Genomic DNA, 21,384 nt, shown 5'->3' with positions numbered 1-21,384 from the left:
TGATCTATATTCATTTAATTTACCTTCTTAGCTAATGAAAATAATTAAAACCTATTACCTTACTTTGTGATAGGATAGTTTATTAAGACATAAATGTAGCTGGGAAAGGAGACTACTATAGTATGATGCCACGGAAGATGGCACTTTCATTTTCAAGTACCTTCTAAGACTATAACTTTTAACCACTATTATTTTTCTTTTTTGGTGGTACTGGGATTTGAATTCAGCGCTTCTACATAGCATTCTAAAAAACACTTGGGCCATATACCCCAGCCCTTTGCGGGGTTCTGTCTGAATTACTGATCCTCCTACAGCAGCCTTACATAAAGCTGGAACCACTGGTGCTCTGCCTCTGCCAGATTATTAACTAAACCAGGGTCTCATTACTTCTTCTTTGACTCATCTGGCCTCAAAATGAGATTGATCTCTACTTCCTAAGTAGAAATGTAGTCGTGAATCCTGGCATCTGGGCACCTTTTCTTTTTCTTGCTTCCTGAAATGTGACAATGTTCTGAGAACTATAATCTCAAGTATCAAATGTTAGACTTTAAGACTTTCTTAAGGTACCAATGTCTGTTTATTTTTCTACAGTATAACTTAGCTGTGAGAAATGCTTCACTGTCAAGAATACACTGTGCCAACTACAGAAGTTCAATGTCGATAATCTTCAATAAAGTTTGAAAGTGGAGACAAAGAAACAGCTGAAGGAATGCTGAAGGACAGATCAAAAAAGGTTCTTCTATTACCAAAGTACATGACAAAGGAGTGAAATGGAAGCAATCTCTGATTACAGTAGCTGAAGCTAAATAAATAAATAAATAAGATGGAATGAGGACATTAATGTAGCTTGTAACAATGTGTAGAGGCCAAAACTTGAAATGATTAACTCAAAAAGTACTTGCACCATAAGGTATTAGTGTGGCTAGTCACCACAGTCCTCTCCCCTCCTCCTGCCCTTTTCCAAGTACCTTAATTTGTAACAGCTTTAATTAAAACACAGGCCTTAAGTGGACCTATAATAAATTAAGAAGCTCATCAAAGTGGAATGACAATGCCTATGTTCAAAACATTCAGAAACTCACCTCAAAATAATAGTATTCAGGCAATTATAAAGTCTTAAAAATTACAAAATTGTTACTCTGAGATTCCTGGACTAAAAAGAAAATTTTAACCTCCAACACAATAAATGTTTTCACTGAGGACTTACTTTACTTAAACAATCCTAACTAAACCTTACTGAACAGCTATTACATTCAAACCAGAGTTAGACACTAAAATTTGCCCCAATCATATTGATCCATATAGTCCATAATTTTGCAAATAATGTTCAATAGCAGAAATGACAAATTACTGCTTTTAAGAAAGAATAAGCTAATCATAAATACATATATAATACCAAGGGAGAAACAGTTAATACTATAAATATTAAGTGTACTTGGAGTTACACAATTTTTACAAAGACAGAGAAAATATTTCATGCAAAATTTCCTCACATACACAAGATTAAGGCACATGTATAAGATTAAAATACACAGAGATATATATATATAGAGAGAGAGAAACAGAAAGAGAAAGAAAGGAAAGAGGAAAGGAAAGAAGGAAGGAAGGAAGGAAGGAAGGAAGGAAGGAAGGAAGGAAGGAAGGAAGGAAGGAAGGAAAGAAGGAAAGAAGGAAAGAAGGAAAGAAAGAAAGACCGATCAAATTTCTCCAGAAGAGAAAGAAAGGGGAAAGGAAAACATTAATTACTTGGACTCATCACAGATAATTAACCAAAATATAACAAATATATAACAAAGATATTGTCAGTTGGTTAATCCCTGTAGCAAGGCTACAAGGTAAAAACAATCTTCCCTGCACAGAAAGAAAAGACAGTCACATAATCATGTAGACAGGTATAGACAGGACATGTTTATCTGATTCCTAGATTCCTAAGGCCAACCGCCTTCCATTTCCTTGGAGTTACTATACAAAAGGAATTCTGATTTTGAACAGAAGCATTTCAAATTATTACACTGGGGCAAAACACAGAAAGAATGCAAGTAACGAGGTTATTATTTATTTAATATAATACTTAGCATCAAGGTTATTATTACTTACTACAATATATAATTTGTTTGTTCAGCAAGATTTGAAAAAAAATTAGCAAGCTAGTCATTATCTGAAATGGCTTGAATCTTGGGTTCCAGAAACAGACACATACCTCAGAATGCATGGTCACAGCCTACAAAAAGAAAACTTAATTTCAGACAGTCAGAAACAAGCAACTAACTGCTCTGAGACTAAAACCTTCCAATTTAACAAACCACTATTTTCTTTGTTGTGGTTCGAAAAACGTAAAATTCTACTCTTTGTTGTCACACAGCATAATGTCCTCAAGGTCAAAGAACCTTGAATAGTCTGAAGGGTATTCCACTGAATACATATACATTTTCTTTGGTGGATATGATTCTAAATCTTCACTACTGACAATGATGCAATACACAACAGTCTATACACAGTGCTTCAGCAGACTGCCTTTTCTCTGTATAAATACCTACCAGTGGCCTATCTGGATCCTGTGGTAATTGTATGTTTAATTTTTTGAGAATTCTATACTGTTTTCCATAGTGGCTTTACTAACTTCCCTGAAACAGTGTGTCAAGAGTTTACACTTCACATTCATGCCAACACTTGTCTTCCATACTATCTGGTTAATTTCTCCCAACCACATGCAAGTCAGTCACCGGAACTGGCATTAAAGTAGAAAAGAAAAACACAAATAAAAGATTGTCACTCTGTATCACAGTGAAATGTAAACTTATCTCCTAAACAAAAGAAAATACTCTGTGGCATTAAGAAATTAGAAGGTTCCTAAATTTTGGTACTAAACCACAACAATGATTTTAATATCAACTAATTCAAAAGGACTATTGCAACGTTACAAAACTAAAGATGAAAAAGGAATTAGAGAAAGGGTCTCAAAAACTGGTGGAAGGAATCTAAGAAGTTTGATAGTAATCGGATTCCAGGTGTTACCCTGGATGTTTTACATGGATGTGGTCTTTATAATTCCTCAGACAGACAGACAAGAAGACTACCTCACCTCACTTACAACAGATAAAATTACAGAGCAGAAGTATGAGTTAAAGTTTTGTTTATTCTCCAAAAACACCATCCTACAAAATGCTAACTTCAAAATTTAAATGAAATCTTCCAAGCAACAAGTGAACCTTCACCTGCCTAGTGAATAAGAACTTCCTTATATAGGGACACTCAGTCAACTGTATTCACTGAATGCCTGCTGTTTCCTGAGAAATATAACAGAAGCAACAGAGAAAGTTAAGAACATAATAAATGTACAACAGTGCAGACTAATTTCCAACATGCTGTTAGGCACAGTAGTGAAGAAGACAAATTATTGAGCTAAAGTTCACCTACAGTTTTATTGGTCCTAAGGGTAAACACCAGCCCCTTTCTTCTTTACTAACCCATTTTCATTTGGTAGTAAGTTCTAAAATAAAAATTTATTGCAACAGGTTGGAAAGACTGGTTTAATGTCTACAAAAACTACCTAAAAGCAGGAGCAGAAAGGTGATCCTAGAAAACAGAAGAGATACCAGTACTTCTTGTCTCTCACTCATTCTAAATGACTGCAGATTAGTTTTAATATAATCCAATACATTTCTCAAGTAGAAGGAAAAACACAGACTACATATGGGAAATTCAAAGTAACATAGATTTAAACCAAAAACTATTAGGAAGAAGAGATAAAAATAATTATTAACAACATTTTGAAGGCTGGTAATGGCTCAAGTGGTGGTGCCTGCTTAGCATAGTGTAAGGCTCTTCAGTCCAAATTCCAGCATCACAGGAAAAAAAAATCTTCTCAAAAAAAGGTAAATTGACTTTTCAGTTATATCTAAGGGTTAAACCCCATTTCTCAGTTTTAATTGCAACCATCATTAAGTATGCTACAAAATACCAGCTATCTTAAACAATTATCAGGCTCCAAAAAGGTCACCAATTAGAACTCTGCAAGGATTTGAATTTAAGAAAAGAAAAAGTTTTATGATTAGGTAAAGTAATGATCCAAGAAAGAGATTAGTCCTGTTCAGACTGCATTCATTATAAAACCCATTTCCTTTGTGTGAAGATTCAATGTCTTGCTCATTTATCCCACTGGCATTATCACACTTTGAGCCAGAAATATGACTGCACTAGTGATATTCTATAATAATCATATAATACAAGCATTTTACTCTCTATTACTTTCATATCTAATAAGATAACAAATGAATACTTTCTGTTGGTTATATGTTCAATAGTATAGTGACAGATTATTTAAAATGAAATTAAAGTAGAATTTATCACACCAGTGCCCATTTTAGGTCAGTTTCACAATCAGTCCCTAATTATTCTAACAACCAGGCTAGCTATTTGCAACCTGAATACTCACCAAAGGGCCACAATATGTGAATAACTACATAATACACTTGATATGTCACTATTTCTTTGAGGAGGATACATCTAAGGGGAAAAAACTACATAAAGCCTCTATAGAGGAGGAAACAACAGAAAAAAAAGTTGTTTGGCACTAAAACTGAAGAAATTATTGAAAAAAACATCCTAAATAGTAACTGTTCCAAGTGAGAAGGCGGCTTATACACAAACACTGCTTTTTCAGGAGTTTCACATGTTTTACTTAGACCACACTTACACTCCCATTGCCATATCCTCCCAATAGCAATGCCCGCTATTTTTTTAGGTCTACATTCCACATATGGAATATTTGTAACAGTAGTTGTCTAAGGATGGCTTATTTCATTTTCCTGCAAATCAAAATTTGATTCTTTGCCATGTCAGAATAATATTCCATTGTGTCTTTGTACATTTCTTTTTTCCATTTTCTTTAGGGATGGGTAATGAGGCTGCAATAGACATGGGTGTGCAGGTATTTGTCATATGCTGACTTACCTTCCTTCACATACATGCCCAAGAGAGGTATGGCAGGATCCTATGGTAGCTCTATTTTAGTTTTTTAAGGAACTTCTAATAATGATTTCCACAGTAGTTTTACTACTTTATATTTCTACTAACATTATTTCAGAGTTCATTTGTCTCTCCTCTCCCTACATTCTTTATCATCTCAGCATGTCCTTTTTCTTCGTTTTCTTGATGATAACCATTTTGACTGTGGCGAAATGGACTATCAATAAAATTTTGAGTTGTATCTCCTTATGGGTAAGGCTGCTGAATATGTTCATATATTTACTAGACATCTCTCTTTTTTTTTTTTTTGGTTGGTCATGGGTCTTGAACTCTGGGCCTGGGCGCTGTCCCTCAGCTCTTCAGCTCAAGGCTAGTGCTCTACCATTTGAGCCACAGCACCATTTCCTATTTTCTGGTGGTTCATTGGAGATAAGGGTCTCACAGACTTTCTTGCCAGGACTGGCTTTGAACCGTGATCCTCAGATCTCAGCCTCCTGAGTAGCTAGGATTACAGGCATGAGCCACTGGTGCCCAGCTGCCATCTCTATGTTTTTGAGAATTGTTTAAAACACCAAATAACCAAATAATCCCATTAATAAATGGGCAAATAAATTAAATAAACTATTATTTTGAGATCTATTTTCTATTATGATACTAATTCTTGTTGAACGAATAGACAGCAAAAAACTTCCAGCAAAACCATAGTAATTGTTAGTAATTTCTATATTGTTAGGAATTGTTTCCTTTGATGTGTAGAAGCTTTATAATTTGACCCAATGTCATTGGTCAATTCTTCCTCTTTATTTAATGAGTGGCATTTCACTGCCTATGACAGTATCTTTGAGTCATTACTTTAAAGTTTTGATCTTACATTAAGGTCTTGGGATCCATTTTGAATTGAATGTTTTACAGGGTGAGACATACGTACACATACATACATACACACACACGCACATACACGTGTGCATGCGCGCGCACGCACGCACGCACACACACACACACACACACACACACACACACACACATTCTGTCTTCCACATTGAGTTTGTCTTTCCTCCAACTTCATCTTGGTACCTTTGTTGAACATCTGATGGCTATAGCATGTGGGCCTATTTCTGAGACTTCTATTCCATTTACATATCTGCTTTTCTGCTGGCATCATGCTGTTTTTGTTACTAAAGGTCCATAGTATAATTTGAAACCAAAGATTGTGATACTGCAAGCACGGATAATTTTATTCAGGATGCTTTGGTGATTTGGGGTCTTCTCTGCTTTCACTTGAATGTTAGCATTGATTTTCCTCATTCTGTTCATTACACTGGGTTGAACTGGCTCTATAGTTTAGATAGTACAGCCATTTTTATATTAAATTAATGTAAAAGCCCAGGTAGATCCTGGGATTATCTTTGTTGGAAGACTGTTACTGCTTCAGTCTCATAGATCATTATAGATTGATGCTTGTGTATATACTCTCATTTCAATTTTGGCAGATTATAAACATTTGGAACTTGATCCATATTTTCTAAATCTTCAAATTTACTGGAACATAATTTTTCTAATTATTCCCTAATAATACACTGAACTGGTGTTTGTTGTGATAGCCTCCTTTTCACTTCTAAGTCTTCTCCCTTTTTCTTTGGTTAACTGCTAAGAGTCTGTCAATATCTTTTCAAAAAAGCAAGTTTTGTGTCATTCTTTTAGTTTCTATTTTATTCATTTATGCCTTGATCATTGCTTCTTTGCTTCCACTGCCTTGAGATTTGATTTGCTCTACTTTTCTAAAAGCTTCAGGTACATCCCAAGGTAATTTGAGATGGCTCTATGCTTTCAACATTGGTACTTAGTGCTATAAAACTTTCTTGCTACTGTTTACTTATCTGTGTTCCATAGGCTCTTGCAGGTTGTTTTCATTTTAATTTTATTCTAGAAATTTTCTAATTTCCCCCTTTACATTTTAAATGACTCACTGATCATTCAAATGTGTTCAGTCACTATGTATTTATATATTTTCTCTAGTTTCTCTTACTGTTGATTTTTTTTCCCTGAACTTTTCAGCTGACCTGTCCCTCTTTTGTGATTTTCCATGCTTTTCTTTCTTTTCACAGTAAGAAGAGTCTTCTGGCTCTTCTCAACCATGGAATCAAATAGAAAGAACTTCTAATCTACCACATTTCACTGTCTGCCATAAATACTTTCATATCATGTAAAATGAGATTTAAATTAGGTCAATAAGTAGAACAGTAAAATTAGAACCAAAAGGTAGAAATTATAAAGAGCTCCAATCAAGTTATAGAAATGAAAATTTTAATACATAATGGTATTTGCCAAAATGGAACTATTTTAAAGCAATTGTTGGGTAAGTAGCCCTGTCTAACAGCACAGTTACACAGGAATGCTTATACAAAGGGCTCGATCTTCTGGCAGAAAGTTGAATTTGAAGGTCTCTTTCAACCCTGAGATTTACACACATCTTTGCATTTGTCTGACTGATTAGCTCTTAGACACTTGAAACCATAAGTGCAGCACCTACTTTGGGGCCTTAAATATGATGTATATTCAGAAAGTGTTGTACTAAATGAACAAATGAGTAAATAAATTCCTCAAGAGGCACAGCAAGATTTGGCAAACATGTAAGAAAAGCTAATGAGGGATCTAAAAACCAATGGAAGTTGCCTTTTTCCTTTATGTCTACAAATAAACCACCTATGTTTGTCATTAAACAATAATTCTTAACTGCATACCAATGAATCTACAGGTATGAGAGAAACCATGTTCTTTCCCTTCCTCAGTCCCTCTGAAGTCCTGTCCACAGGAGTGTTGGAAAAGGGACAGTTGGTGTTCCTTCCCTTATCCTTTCCAGTTCCTAGAATTACAGATTTTTGCCACATATTCCCACAACAATACTCACCAAACCTCCTCAACAAGCCAGGGTCCTTTCCTCTAAGCTCTGAGTTCCAGCCCAGTGAGGTTCCTTTCAAGCTCCAGAGCTAAGGATCCCAAATGGCTCCTGGTCCTCTCTCCAAGGAGCATTTTCTCCCTCTGTGCTAAAGGGAGACTGCTGCAGTACCTGTGGTACTATTCCAGAATAACTTTTAACATTCCTCATCTGTCTTCTAAGTTAGTGCCTACCAACATATTAAGTCCTCTCTTGTACGACTTCTACTTACCTGACTAGACCCTGATTGAGACATTCATTTGATTACTTCCTGACAGACAGGGAATATACCCAGGAACCAACAGAATGGGAAGTCTAGCCAGTGCTAGGCACTATGCCACAAAGGGCCTTCTAGAGTCCCAATGACAGTAACTAGTACACTACAGTGGACACAGGTATGAGAACAGTAGAACAAATCTCAGCACTAGAGAAATTCTGGCAAGCCAGCCTCAATCAGCTCTACTTTATTCCTCCATAAAGACTGAGGAAACCTGGATACTCCTGTGACTTGTACACACCACTTTGGGGGAGACTTACTAGTATAATGACATTAAAACACCTCTAATTTGATTTTTTTTTTTAGTTTTGATACTGATTAGAAAAAATAAGCTTTTTCACACTATGATTAGTGGCAAGTGGACATAAAAAAAAAAAAGGCCCCAAGTGTTTCTGGCACATACAGTATTATCGCAGTATCGCTCCTAGCTGCTGAGAGTGCTTTCTTACTGACATCTTCAGTCTCCACTGTGAGAGCTGCTATTGTGACATGCTTATTTATTACCCACTCCAACCCCAGTATATATAATGATCACCATCAGAGTTTGGGAAAATGCTATCTATGTAATGACATTAGCATAGATGTGCTTTATACAATGGAACCATAATGAATCCTCCTAGAGGCTAAATTATCTGAGCTAAATTTCTGATTTCCCCAGTGAAAAGCACAGAAGACAATATAATCTGAGAATATGCAACTGCAGGTGATGTTTACCTTGAGAAGCATACCTATCAGCATCCTAATTTGAGTAGCATAAAATAAAATTTCTATGAATATATAACCATTCAACACATTATTCAGAAGGAAGTGTTTATCATCTTCAAAACATTTGCTATTCCAAGAACTAATTAAGTTTACAAACTGTGTTGTGAATACCAGAAGGCAATAGATGTACAAATCATATTGTTAATTATGCCTCTGACAAAGAAACTGTATTACAGGTATTACATACAAATGCTACAAACAGCCAGGTCCTCTAAATTCTATGACCTAAAGCTTGGGAAAAATAAAGCCAAAACAGGAGCATAAGATGAATACAAAATTAAGTTGCTTACAGGAAAATGCAAGAATCATCCTAAGTGAATGCTTAATCGAGCTGTTTCATCACCAGTTTTTGCTCATGGCACTCACAGAAAAGCACATTAACCTACAGCCTCCAGACAACCAAAACTACCTAGCTTTTTGATACCTACAATAAGTTGAGTATAAATTAATGATAAAATGACATAATATAGAGACAAGAATTTAATTTAACAAGGACTAGTGTTTAAAAAAAAACCCTAGGGTTTAAATCACAGCTCGGTACATACATTAAAGTGAAAATAAAAAGGAAAGCCAAATAGCTCTTAATCCCCATGACTATCAATTAGAGGTATTTATATCTAATTCTAGAGTCCTGAAGGCTAACAGGTGCTATGTCTAGAAAACAGAAACAGTAAACTCTAAACCCTTTCATCTACTTTTCTTCATATGGTGAGAAAAATGTATGCAAAAAGTTAAAAGAATGAAAATATCAATTAGCATAGTCAAAATTTAAAAAATCACAAGGATCTAGACAGTCAAAGTATCTCCAGAATGTTCTCTACTCAGAAAATCCTACCACTGAAAAGGATGTCAGCCTGGTAAAATTCCAACTTCGAATGTAAAGTGGGAGGTTCTAAAATGCTTCTGTCATAACCTGCCCCTTCCTCACAGTTTGTTTGGGTGGGCTACCCATCTTTTCAGAAAACCAGTCATTGGCTCTAAGGTGGGTATCATTTTACTTGAGACCTTGAAAAAAAACATTCATAACCTGAAGGAAGTCCTTAAATACCACAGTGGCCATAACAAGGCTGACCTGAAAGTATCTCCCATCCACAAGAAAAAGTTACATCATTATTTGCAGATGATATGACCCTATACCTGAAAGACCCTACGTATTCCATCCCAAGAGTCCTAGAGCTAGCTGAAAAGACCTTCAGCAGCATCACAGGACCCTAAAACAATGCACATATCAGTACTAACAGGATGAGAGGGAATTTTTTTTAATTCCATTCATAATAACTGCAAAAAAAAAAAGCTCAGGAATAACTATGGAGGTAAAGGAACTCTATAGTGAAAACTCTAAAACCTTGAAAAGAGAAACTGAAGATGTATAAATCGAAGATGAAAAGACCTTCCATGTGCTTGAATTGGTAAAATCAATCACAAAGATGAAAATGAAAATGAAGGACAAGGAGAAAGGGAAGGGGAAAGAGAAGGAGAAGGAAAAGAAACAACATAGCAGCAGCAAAAGAGAAAGAAAGAAAATTGGTGGAGCTATCTTTAAATTATACTATGAAGTGAAGATAAAAGTAGCTTGATACTGACACAAAAACAGACTAGAGAAACAATAGAACAGACTAAAAATCCCAAAACCTCAGAAATAAACCCACACACCTAGAGCAACTGATTTTTCACAAAGGTGTTCAAAATATACATTATTAAAAAACAGGCAGCTTCTTGCACTGTGTTGACACCTATCTGCAAAAGTCTGAAACTGGATCCCTGTCACCTAATATCAGTTTTGCACGTAGTTCTCCCAAGATTTGTTGAAGTTGGATAAAATTATATCATTTGCAGAGAAATGCACAAATCTGGGGGAAAAAATCATAAGTGAAGCAAACCAGGCTCAGTAAAAAGGGTCACATAATCTTTCATGAAAACACACCAAAAAACAATCAAAGGAATATATACAATCATGCTGATTAAAGTATGATATGTTCAGAACTGAAACTCCAAGGCATAAACCCTTTTAAAAAGTAATAAACACCTCCCAAAATGAATGTTAAAAAACTGCATTATGTTTTGAATGGGGGTAAAAGGAATGGTGGATAAAGTCATAATACTCAACCTATATCCATGAAAAAGTAGAAAACTTGATGTGAATGGTGAGGGTAAAGAAAAGTGAGAGGAGAGAGAATGGAAGAGGTGATTTGGATCCAAATGCACTGTACACATACATGGACATTAAACTGACTAAAGTGTGCTAAACACAAAAGTAGAGTCTCATGATGAAATCCCTAACAAAATTAACATTAGAAAAGCAGAAACATGTTTTGTCTAAGGCGAAAGGGAATAAGAGGAAAGGGCAGACAAATGAAGAGATAAAATGGGCACATACAGTCAATACCACTATGTATACACACGTGAAAATGGAATTAGGAAACCAGGGGATGGTGGGGTTGGGATAGACAAGTGGGAGGGGAGAATGATAGAAGGAGCAACACTAATCAAATTGCACTGTACTCATAAATTGACATGCTGAATTGAAATTGCTCTGCACAGACATTTAAAGATAATAAAAATAAATTAAAAAAAGAAAATATCAAATTGAAAAGTGCTCACAGATTTTCACAAGACATTGCCTATTATGCTACTTCTATCCTCAAAATTCATCAGTCGTAGTACCTACAATTAGTACTCACCCATCTAAGCATGACCTAATGGCAGTCAAAACCATTTAACAAAGCGCTGTCCAAAAGAACTATCCTATAAAGACAAAAAAGTTCTTGAACTGTGCGGTTCAGTACAGTAGATGGCAGCCACATGCAGCCACTGAGCACTGGGGATGCCATGGGACAGGAATGTGTTTATTTGCATTATGATCAATTTATGGCTAAAGGTTTACACAGTATAGTGAGAATTCAACTAAAAACAAAAAAGGAAGTTAAGAAGAAAAGGCATTTGACAGAAAGAGATCAAGTTCAGACATTTATTCATTTATTCAACAAGAAATTTATGGAGTGCTACAATGTGCTACCAATGTTCCTTAACATACAGATTCTGACTAGCAGCTTGATGAGGTGGAAGAGTATATATGGGATTGGGAGGTCAGCAACTCTGGGCTCTGAAGAGTAGTGATATTGTTGTACAATATGAGAGACTGTACCAGTGGTGGTCCATTTCAAGACAAGGCATCTGACCCTGAATGGAAAGTTACTAGGAGCTTGCTTACATAACAACTGTTTATCCCAAAGTTCCTGTTTCTGGAAGGTCCCTAAACTAACAGAATAAGTTAAAAGGGGGTCAATGATCAGGAGGGATGGTATGCTTACATAAAATCACTTATCACTAAGTTCCCGCCCCTGTAAGGTCCTGCTAATTTTTGTGGTCAATTAGGAAGAATGATAGATTACAGTGAAATAAGGATAAAACTGTATGTGCCAAAAAGCCTTCTGTATACCCAGAAAAGCCTTTCTACCGTGAGAAGAAAGGGCAAGGGAAAGTGGAGAAAATTAAAGCTTCACTCTAAAATCCAACTAATCCCCAGAAGTACATACATATAAAATTACTCAACAGAAAATAATGAAATATAGGTGACTTCCAGGAAGATTATATACCCCATAGTGCTTGGCTAATGAGGAACTTGTGTACTGCTTGCTGTAACCTCTACCTATCAGACACCTTATTTTGGAAGACTGCCATTAACCAGTGAAGTCTCACTTTTGCTGTACTTCATTCAAGTCTCTGAATCCATTCTGAGTTTGGATGGGTGAGTATGTTTCTCACAAACAAGTACACTTACTCACTTATTCAGCAAGATTTTATTGAGTGATTACAACATGCTATCAATATCAGCTAACACATAAAGATTCTGAACAGCCTTAATGAGGAGAGGCCTGCACTTCTGAAACGTGGCAAAGTCAATGCTAACCCTTTTTTCAAGAAGTATTTTACCCAAGAATACATGTTGATATTTACAATGCATGTTTTAAGTCTCAAGCACTTTACGAAAACTACAAATGGAATAATGTAAAATTTATACGAAGCAACAAACATGTTTAGGTCAAAAAATCAAGGGCAATTTCAGAGTGAGTGTTATTTTAATTGAGACTAAGAAATGGCCCCAGAAGAGGTTTCTCATGAATAGGAAATAGCATGAGCAAAAATGTAGATATACCCATGGTAATGTTTTCAAAGAATATAGACCAGCAGAGTGCAATGAAAGTGTAAGACATGGGACAGTCTCCAGTGATAAAGTAAAAAAGGTAGACAGATGGAAGATAGACTGGGAATGCCTACTAATGCTATTATCAAGTTCCTTGTATGACAGAAAAGTCTACGGAGGCGTTTATATGTGAGAAAAACTGTCTTTTCTTTCAAAGTGTATTGCTTAAAAGTTCCTGCTTTGGCCTGGTGGCTTGGCTCTTGTTAAGAAAAAGAGGAACTGCTGTAGGATAAGAAATGGCTTCTGAAATGTACGGTTTTGTCTTAAACTGGTTTCTTTTCAAGATGGAATCATGACATATTCCAGATGCAGTTGATTCTGAGATTACTTGTTAATCTTATTTCAGAATCACCTTATGTAAATACATTTTACCCAATTTAAACTAGCCAATCACGAGCAGATTGTGAACCTTAGATCAACCAATCTAAGCAGAGGGGCAGGGCCTGCTGTGCTAGAATAAATATGGGAGCAGATTGTCTGCTGTGTGCAGTTGCTTGCCAGATTTTTGGCTGATGGTGCACCCGTCTGTGCTGAAATAAATTATGCCTTGCTAAGACTATTCTTCATTTTCATGTATATGGTTGTGTCTCCAATGGTTCTTGGAGAGCATATTTGTAACACATATAAGGTAGTAGTAAAGAAAGAGAAAACTGTATACTGAAAGCCCTTATGGCTGTTTTGTTCTATGTGATGACTGACTGTCTACTACTCAAGTATTTAAGGTTAAACTATTTTAATAAATGAAGATGCCACCAAAAGGAAAAAAATAATGTATCTTTTAAAAGTTGTTTTAAGACCCTTAGAAGTCCTAATAACTACCTACCATCAGAAGAAGGAAGCAAATTAAGACTTTGTACTAGTATGAATTTCAGTGAAGAGATACACACATTATACTTAAATCTAAGGCCATGGGCTAAAAACTGCAAAATATGATAATTACTAAAATATGATGCCCATAAATGTCTTCTTATGATTACAAGGTTTATGAGGACAGACATATTCAGAGGGAAAAATAAGATGTTCAAGAAATTCCATTATATGGACTGAAGAACAAAACAATGAAAAACAAAACAATCCTTACACTCTTTTCGAAAGACGAAAAGAAAAGGAATGCCAATCTATATTTGGAGACAACTGCCAAAAAAAATTAGAAATCTCAGTGAGGAATGGTAAAAATATATGACTTCTAATCTTCTTGTCAGATGTATTCAGATCCCTTGAGTATTCTCTGATATTTAAGCTTCATGCTCAATGGTTTTTGCAATCTCATAGAAACAATACAAAACAAAAAAAACTTTTTCTAAAACAAAATACAAATTCACATCATGATTGGTATTTTATATGGGTTTTACAAAGACTGAAAGCAATGGTATCACACACCAAAAATTCATTAAGTTCAAATACCTAAATTCTGAGAAACCATACTCCATCATGAAAAAGGCTCACAATTGGGCCAGTTTTAATTTTGTTTTATAAATTAAATGTCTTTTCAACTACATATCCTACCAGATGTAGTAGATGTAGTATAAGGACAGAACCAACATTTATTGACAACTGACTAAATAGCAGACAAACATGTTTTGGTTTCTTTTAAATACACTGTCTAAACTAATCTTCAAGAGAGGCAGGTAAAAGCAATGTCTTTTGTTGAATCAATATACTAAAACGATGTATGACTTATGCGCCATGCTTTTGGTTACAGGCCACATTCTTCAGTGAGAATAGTGAATAATTCATTCAAGAATGATACACTTTTTTTTGGTCGGTCATGGGGCTTGAACTCTAGGCTTGGGCGCTGTCCCTGCACTCTTCAGCTCAAGGTGAGCACTCTACCGCTTGAGCCACAGTACCACTTCCACTTTTCTAGTGGTTTTATTGGAGATAATCTCACAGACTTTCCTGCCTGGGCTGGCTTTGAACCATGATCCTCAGATCTCAGCCTCCTGAATAGCTAGGATTACAGGCGTTAGCCACCTGCACCCAGCAGGAATGATACACTTAAATAAAGGTTTTCACTATGCTACTTTGTAGTACTTACCATAAATTTATTCAGTCTGTTTTCCTAGTAATAATTTCTAGCACTTAGGTTTGTGGCATGAATCTAGCAACCATTCAATGAATAAATAAGAGACAATAATCCTAAATAATAAAATTTGAGGTCTTTCTTGGGTTTTGGCACGAACTAATCTGTGACCTTAATTAAACCATAAACATTCTAGGAAGTACATTCTTAGGAAGTACACAGCCCAACCATGGTCTACAGTAGAGAACTAGATGTCTCCTGAGAGGAGGACAAGGCGGACTTGGGATTCCTTGCCAGTGGTCTTAGTTCCTTGAATTTGAAAAACTGACTTTTTTGGGTCGATCATGGAGCCTGAACTCAGCCTGGGTTCTGTCCCTCAGCTCTTCAGCTCAAGGTTAGCACTCTACCATTTGAGCCACAGCGCCACTTCCAGCTTTTTTTGCTTATGTGGTGCTGAGGATTTGAACTCAGGGCCCCAGGCATGCAAGGTAAGCACTCTACCACTAAGCCACCTTCCCAGCCCATACTTACATAATCTAACAATTTAAGAGCTCCTCAAATCCTTTTGATCAAGTTTTGTTTGTTCAGGGAAAACCAACTTATATTCTTTGTAAACGAAAGTAAAAGACAAAAGTGAGCATATTACCTTCACATAGCCCCTTTATTTAAAAAGGAGGAAGAGAGAGGAAAAGGAAGGGGAAGGGGTAGGAGGAAAAGGAAGGGGAAGGAGAAGGGGGAAGGAGGAAGGGGAAGGGAAAAGAAGAATGGGAAGGAGAGGGAGGGAGGGAGGGAGGGAGGGAGGGAGGGAGGGAGGGAAGGACAAACACTAGATCCTGGCTTTCTCTTTGAGAAATGATTGGGGGGGGAGGGGATAAGTCTGACTGTCACTGGCTAAAGTGACTTTTTTGGAATCAGTACTGATATGCTTTCTTTACCTGAATTACAAATTCATTACTATAAAATAATAAGAATATAATTCTATATTATAAAATGCCTGAAGGTTAAATGTAGACATAATTTTTCATTTTACGGCTAAGTATAATTGTAAATTTAAGAAAACTATTTCTCTATTTCATTTTAATGTTATCATAGTACAGGTAGCCAAGAACTCTAGCATGGGATGGGCCACATTTTAAAAAAAGTTTAAAAATATGTTTCCATTGCTACATATGCAAAGAACATTCTTTGATCAAATAAAGATCCACAGCAGCTGGCCATCAGTAGCTCACACCTATAATCCTAGGAGGCTAAGATCTGAGGATCACGGTTCAAAGCCAGCCTGGGCTGGCTTTATCTCCAATAAACCACCACAAAACCAGAAGTGGCACTGTGGCTCAAGCAGTAGAGCACTTGCCTTGATTTGAAGAGCACAGGGACAGCGCCCAAGCCCAGAGTTCAAGCCACATGACGGACAAAAAAAAAATCCACAGCAAATTTTCCAAGACTCCTGGCAAAGTTAAAAACTCAGGAAGAGGGCTGGGAAGACAGCTCAGTGGTAGAGCGCTTGCCTTGCATGCCTGAGGCCCTGGGTTCGATTCCTCAGCACCACATAAGCATAAAAAAAAAAACTCAGGAAGATAAAAATAAGTAAGTTCACTTAAAACACTATTCATTTTCTAGAGTTAAAATTAATAACTTCAAAAAGTTTTAATTAAAAGAAAAACTCGTAGGCTGTGCAGATAATCTGCCACATCCAAAGTATGACATGTTGGTTATGTCCTGTTTCTAAGATCTTGTATCTTCAAAAGATTATATTGTGAGATCAAATTCCAAATAAGGAAAAATGTGCAACCTGCATTTTGTATAGATGAAAGAATTCATGTACATTTAGCCAGGTCTATTAATAGCATCAAGGTTTATTACTAGGAAGACTGATTTAAGAACAAGCAAACATGGGTTTCAGTCCCAGACCTACTGCCTATGACTATAGGGGAAGAGAACTATGAAAAGATGAACTCAATTCCAAGAGAATACACAATGTACAGGACTACTTCAAAACAGATCTAATACAAAATAGTTAGAAGATGTCTGTTTTAGGTGTGTCTGTGTGTGCGCGCACGTGTGCATGCATGCCATTACTAGCTCTTGGTTCATTTGCTCAAGGCTGGTGCACTACTACTTGAGCCACACTACCATTTCCAGCTTTTATTCTAGCTAACTAATGTAAAGTCTTCAGTATTTGACTCCCTAAGCTGGCTCCAAAATGCACCTCAGACTCAGCATCCTCAGTAGCTAGATTCAAAAGCCTGAGTCACTGATGACTGAACAGGTAGTGAAAACATTTTAAAATGATACTACCCAATTCCATTCAGAACTGGTATGCAAGACCAATGCTCTGACAGCACCTACCACATATAATAGCCTATGTGTTCTCCAGACTCCAGGCTGCCAGCCTGAAGAACAGATCCGTTTCTATCCTCATTACCTCAGTCATACTCAATGAGATGACACAATGCAAGGTTACCCTACGTATACTTATTTACATTAAACATTAAGAAAAACTAACCTTTGACCAATAGATTAGAAGTCATTTTTATTTATATATTTATGGATGGCACTAACAATGCTGGGGGTTACCTTGGCTGAAGACTTCTTCTAGAAAAAAGACATATTTAGGCAAGTAGGACACACTTAACTTGGAGCTCAGAGATAATAAGAACTATTAGTAATAAACATCATGACAACTGACTACGCAGGGCAATAAAACATTAGCAGGAGGGTTCAATCCTGTTCACTTCAGGATCAAATAACAAATATGTAAGCTAAGATGTGCTGAAAGGCTTTCCACACAAGAATCACATCATTCAGAACTAGTTGATAAGAGTTCCTCTAGCCTCAGGGTAAGAAGCACTGCAGAATGGGCCAGCCACTTAGACCACTACTAAGGCATTCTTAATTATAACTAACATCTCCCTATCCATCACCCTCAAAAAAGAAAAAAAATCCCAAAGAAAATGTGCCATGTGCCAAGGCCTCAATCTTTTAAAGCAAGATGGACAGAAGACAGTTAAATATTTTACTTTGAGTTTGAGACCATCTTAAAGCCTGTGTCAGTTATAGGGTTTGAATTCAAGGCCTAGGCACTGTCCCTGAGCTTTTTGCTTAAGGATAGGGTTTTACCACTTGAGCCACCACACCACTTCCAGTTTTCTGGTAGTTAAGTGGAGGTAAGAGTCAAATGTTTTTTCTTTCTTGTGATTGTTTCTAACATATTTATAAGATATTTCTTTGTTGCTTTGTATGTCCCTTCCCCATGGTATAACCCGTTTTCACTGTATATATATATATATATATATATATATATATATATATATATATGTTGGTATAATTTGTGGAGGGTAAGGGAAAAAACAAATTGCTTAAATAGGGACACAGATGCACCCATTGCAACAATGAGATGTACAAGACATTATGTCAGAAAACAAACTTTACAACTTTGGCAAGGTGGGGGGATGGGAAGGGGAAACAAAGGAGGAAGCAACAATGCTTGGTAAGAAATGTACTCATTACCTTGCCCATGTAATTGTAACCCCTCTGTACAGTATTTTCACAATTAAAAAAAAAAAAGAGTCACGTCTCTCAGACTTTCCTGCCCGGGCTGGCTTGCAGCAGTGATCCTCAGACCTCAGCCTCCTGAGTAGCTAGTATTACAGCCACTGGTGCCCAGCCATGCAATACTCTTAAATAAAACTGGGTATAAGAATCAAACCGTAGGAAGTGGTGCTGTAGCTCAAGTGGTAGAGCACTAGCCTTGAGCTGAAGAGCTGAGGGACAGCGCTCAGGCCCAGAGTTCAAGCCCCACGACCGACAAAAAAACAAAACAAAAAAAAATCAAACCATAAACCTAAGTTCACAAGTATAAAGGAGGGAAGTTACAATCATGCTCAATCACCACTAAATCATGGTGGTTTGGTGCCAACACGTAAGAGTGCTTCCTAACCTATATCACATGTGAGCCATCTGATAGTAAAACAATTATTAGAATAAAGTATTTCTGAAAAGTGAGAGGGAATAACAAAAAAAAAGATGTACAATTTCTAGCTTTATGATCTCAGGTAAGCAACATGCTCGTTTGCTTTTACCTCATTCATTTTTTAAAAAGGGAGGAATCGGACTGGAGATCTAGCTCAGTGGTAATGTACTTTACTAGAATGCTCAGATCTACACAGTGTAGCCCAAGTTCAGTCCCCAGCAGAAGAGAGTGGAAGCAGAAAGGCGAGGGAGAAGATACTATTAACTTCTCATCATTATCAAACAAGTTTAGTGCATACAGAGCACCTGCTAAGCAGAGTGTTGGACATATGTTGGATATTAATAAATGACTCTTATTTTAGATTGATATGTATACACACATTTATACATTCTCCTTTATTATTTCATTTGCCCTAATAACCCTCCAAGTTGTCCTACAACTCACTGTTCTTTGTCTGAGAACAGTTGTTAGGTATATCATTTCTTATTATTAACAGGCCACAAGAAATGTTGTATTAAGAGGTAATAAAGGCTGAATTCATACATAAATCTTCAGAGCAGCCATTAAAAACAGGCATGCAGCCAGGCAACGGTGGCTCATGCCTGTAATCCTAGCTACTCAGTAGGCTGAGATCTGAGGATCACGGTTCAAAGCCAGCCTGGCAGGAAAGTCTATGAGACTCTTATCTTCAATAAACCACTAGCAAACCAGAAGTGGTGCTCTGGTTCAAGCAGTAGAGCACTCGCCTTGAACTGAAGCGTGCAGGGACAGCGCCCAAGCCCAAACTTCAAACCCCATGACCGCCAAAAAAAAAAAAAAAAGAACATACACAAGGAGAGCTGCTGTGGTCCTTTTCAGAATCTTCTAAACCTACTTACCTGACCTGTGGGAATTCCTGGCATATGCATCATTGAGAGCTTACAGACTCACTTTCCTTCCAATGTAAAGGAAGGAAGTTATAATCATGCTATGGTGATTTAATGTCAAGAGGCAAGGCTGTATTACAAAAGGCAACAGAGTGGTACTACCTGGGACTTTTTAGTATTTCCAGCCTGCCTAAAGCCCGTGGCAATGTTCCTTCCTTAGAAAGTCCCTCTGGAAACCTGTCCCTGTGGTGCCAGGAAGCACAAGCCAAGATGAGGCTATGGATAGCTAGCGGGCCAACAGCTGTAGTTCCCACTGAATTTCCAGCTTCTGCCGGCCAATATCATGTAGAACTGTGGGCATGAGCCAGGTGGGCATCCAGCCCAGGAAGACCTTTAGCTGAGTGCAGCTCCAGCTGCCTTCTAACTGCCACAGGGGAGACTCCAAGTGAGAACAGATCAAGTATCTATCAGAGTATGTGGATTTAATTAAGGAATTGCCAGGGCAGTCACTTGCTTCAATATTAACCAACCTACCATGCTAGGAGAGTATCATCAATCAATGTGGTAATTCGGGTGATAGGTAACTTCCTTAAGAGATACAAACTGTAAGACCACTCAAGAAGAAAAAGATGGGATGGATCAACCTCTGTCTTTAATAGATACCTGAATTCATAATTTTAGAATTTCTTTAAAAACCCCACGCCCAAATGGTTTCACTGGTGATTTCAACCAGAAAGGCAGAGAAAAGTGCCAATTCTATAGAAATTATTTCAAAACAGAGAGGAAAAGAATAACATCTGATTAGCCTAAGACCAAAATCAGACAAGAATTTTACATTCAAGTTCTCCACTATTCCTATGAACGTGGATGAAAATAATCCTAAAAAAAATCAGCAAATGGAACTTAACAATAGCTAGATAATGCACTAATTATCACCAAGTATGGAATACCCTAAGAAAGTAAGTTGTATTGACATTTGAAAATAATTTGTAGCCAGGCACTGGTGGCTCATGCCTGTAATCCTAGCTACTCAGGAGGTTGAGATCTGAGGATCACGGTTCAAAACCAGCTGGGCGTGAAAATCTGTTGAGACTCTTTATCTCCAATAAACCACCAGGAAAAAAAAAATGGAAGTGGTACTGTGGCTCAAGTGGTAGACCGCTTGATTTGAGCTGAAGAGCTTAGGGACAACGCCCAGGCCCAGAGTTCAAGCCCCATGACCAAAAAAAAAATTATAATTCACTACACTAAAACTAAACATACCACTCACACATGTGTGAACCACCAGTGCCCGCTAGGTTTCCTTTTAATCTAAAGAATCCTACTCGTAAGTATATATCAATGGCTCAAAAATAATAGTTCACAATTTTCTA

At 36.9% G+C, this 21,384-nt stretch overlaps 1 protein-coding gene across 1 annotated transcript in view; it reads right to left on the bottom strand.

Moving 5' to 3' along the window:
- Positions 1–20,053, bottom strand: part of Khdrbs3 (KH domain containing, RNA binding, signal transduction associated 3) — a 118,754-nt gene extending 98,701 nt beyond the window's left edge. Inside the window, exon 1 of the mRNA XM_013025132.1 lies at positions 20,024–20,053. Within this exon, the coding sequence (XP_012880586.1) occupies positions 20,024–20,053 (30 nt within the window). The remainder of the gene's footprint in view (positions 1–20,023) is intronic.
- Positions 20,054–21,384: the final 1,331 nt, after the last annotated feature.

The sequence above is a fragment of the Dipodomys ordii genome, unplaced genomic scaffold, assembly GCF_000151885.1.
Source record: "Dipodomys ordii isolate 6190 unplaced genomic scaffold, Dord_2.0 Scaffold82, whole genome shotgun sequence".
NCBI lineage: Eukaryota > Metazoa > Chordata > Mammalia > Rodentia > Heteromyidae > Dipodomys > Dipodomys ordii.
This window is presented reverse-complemented; position numbering and strand designations above follow the sequence as displayed.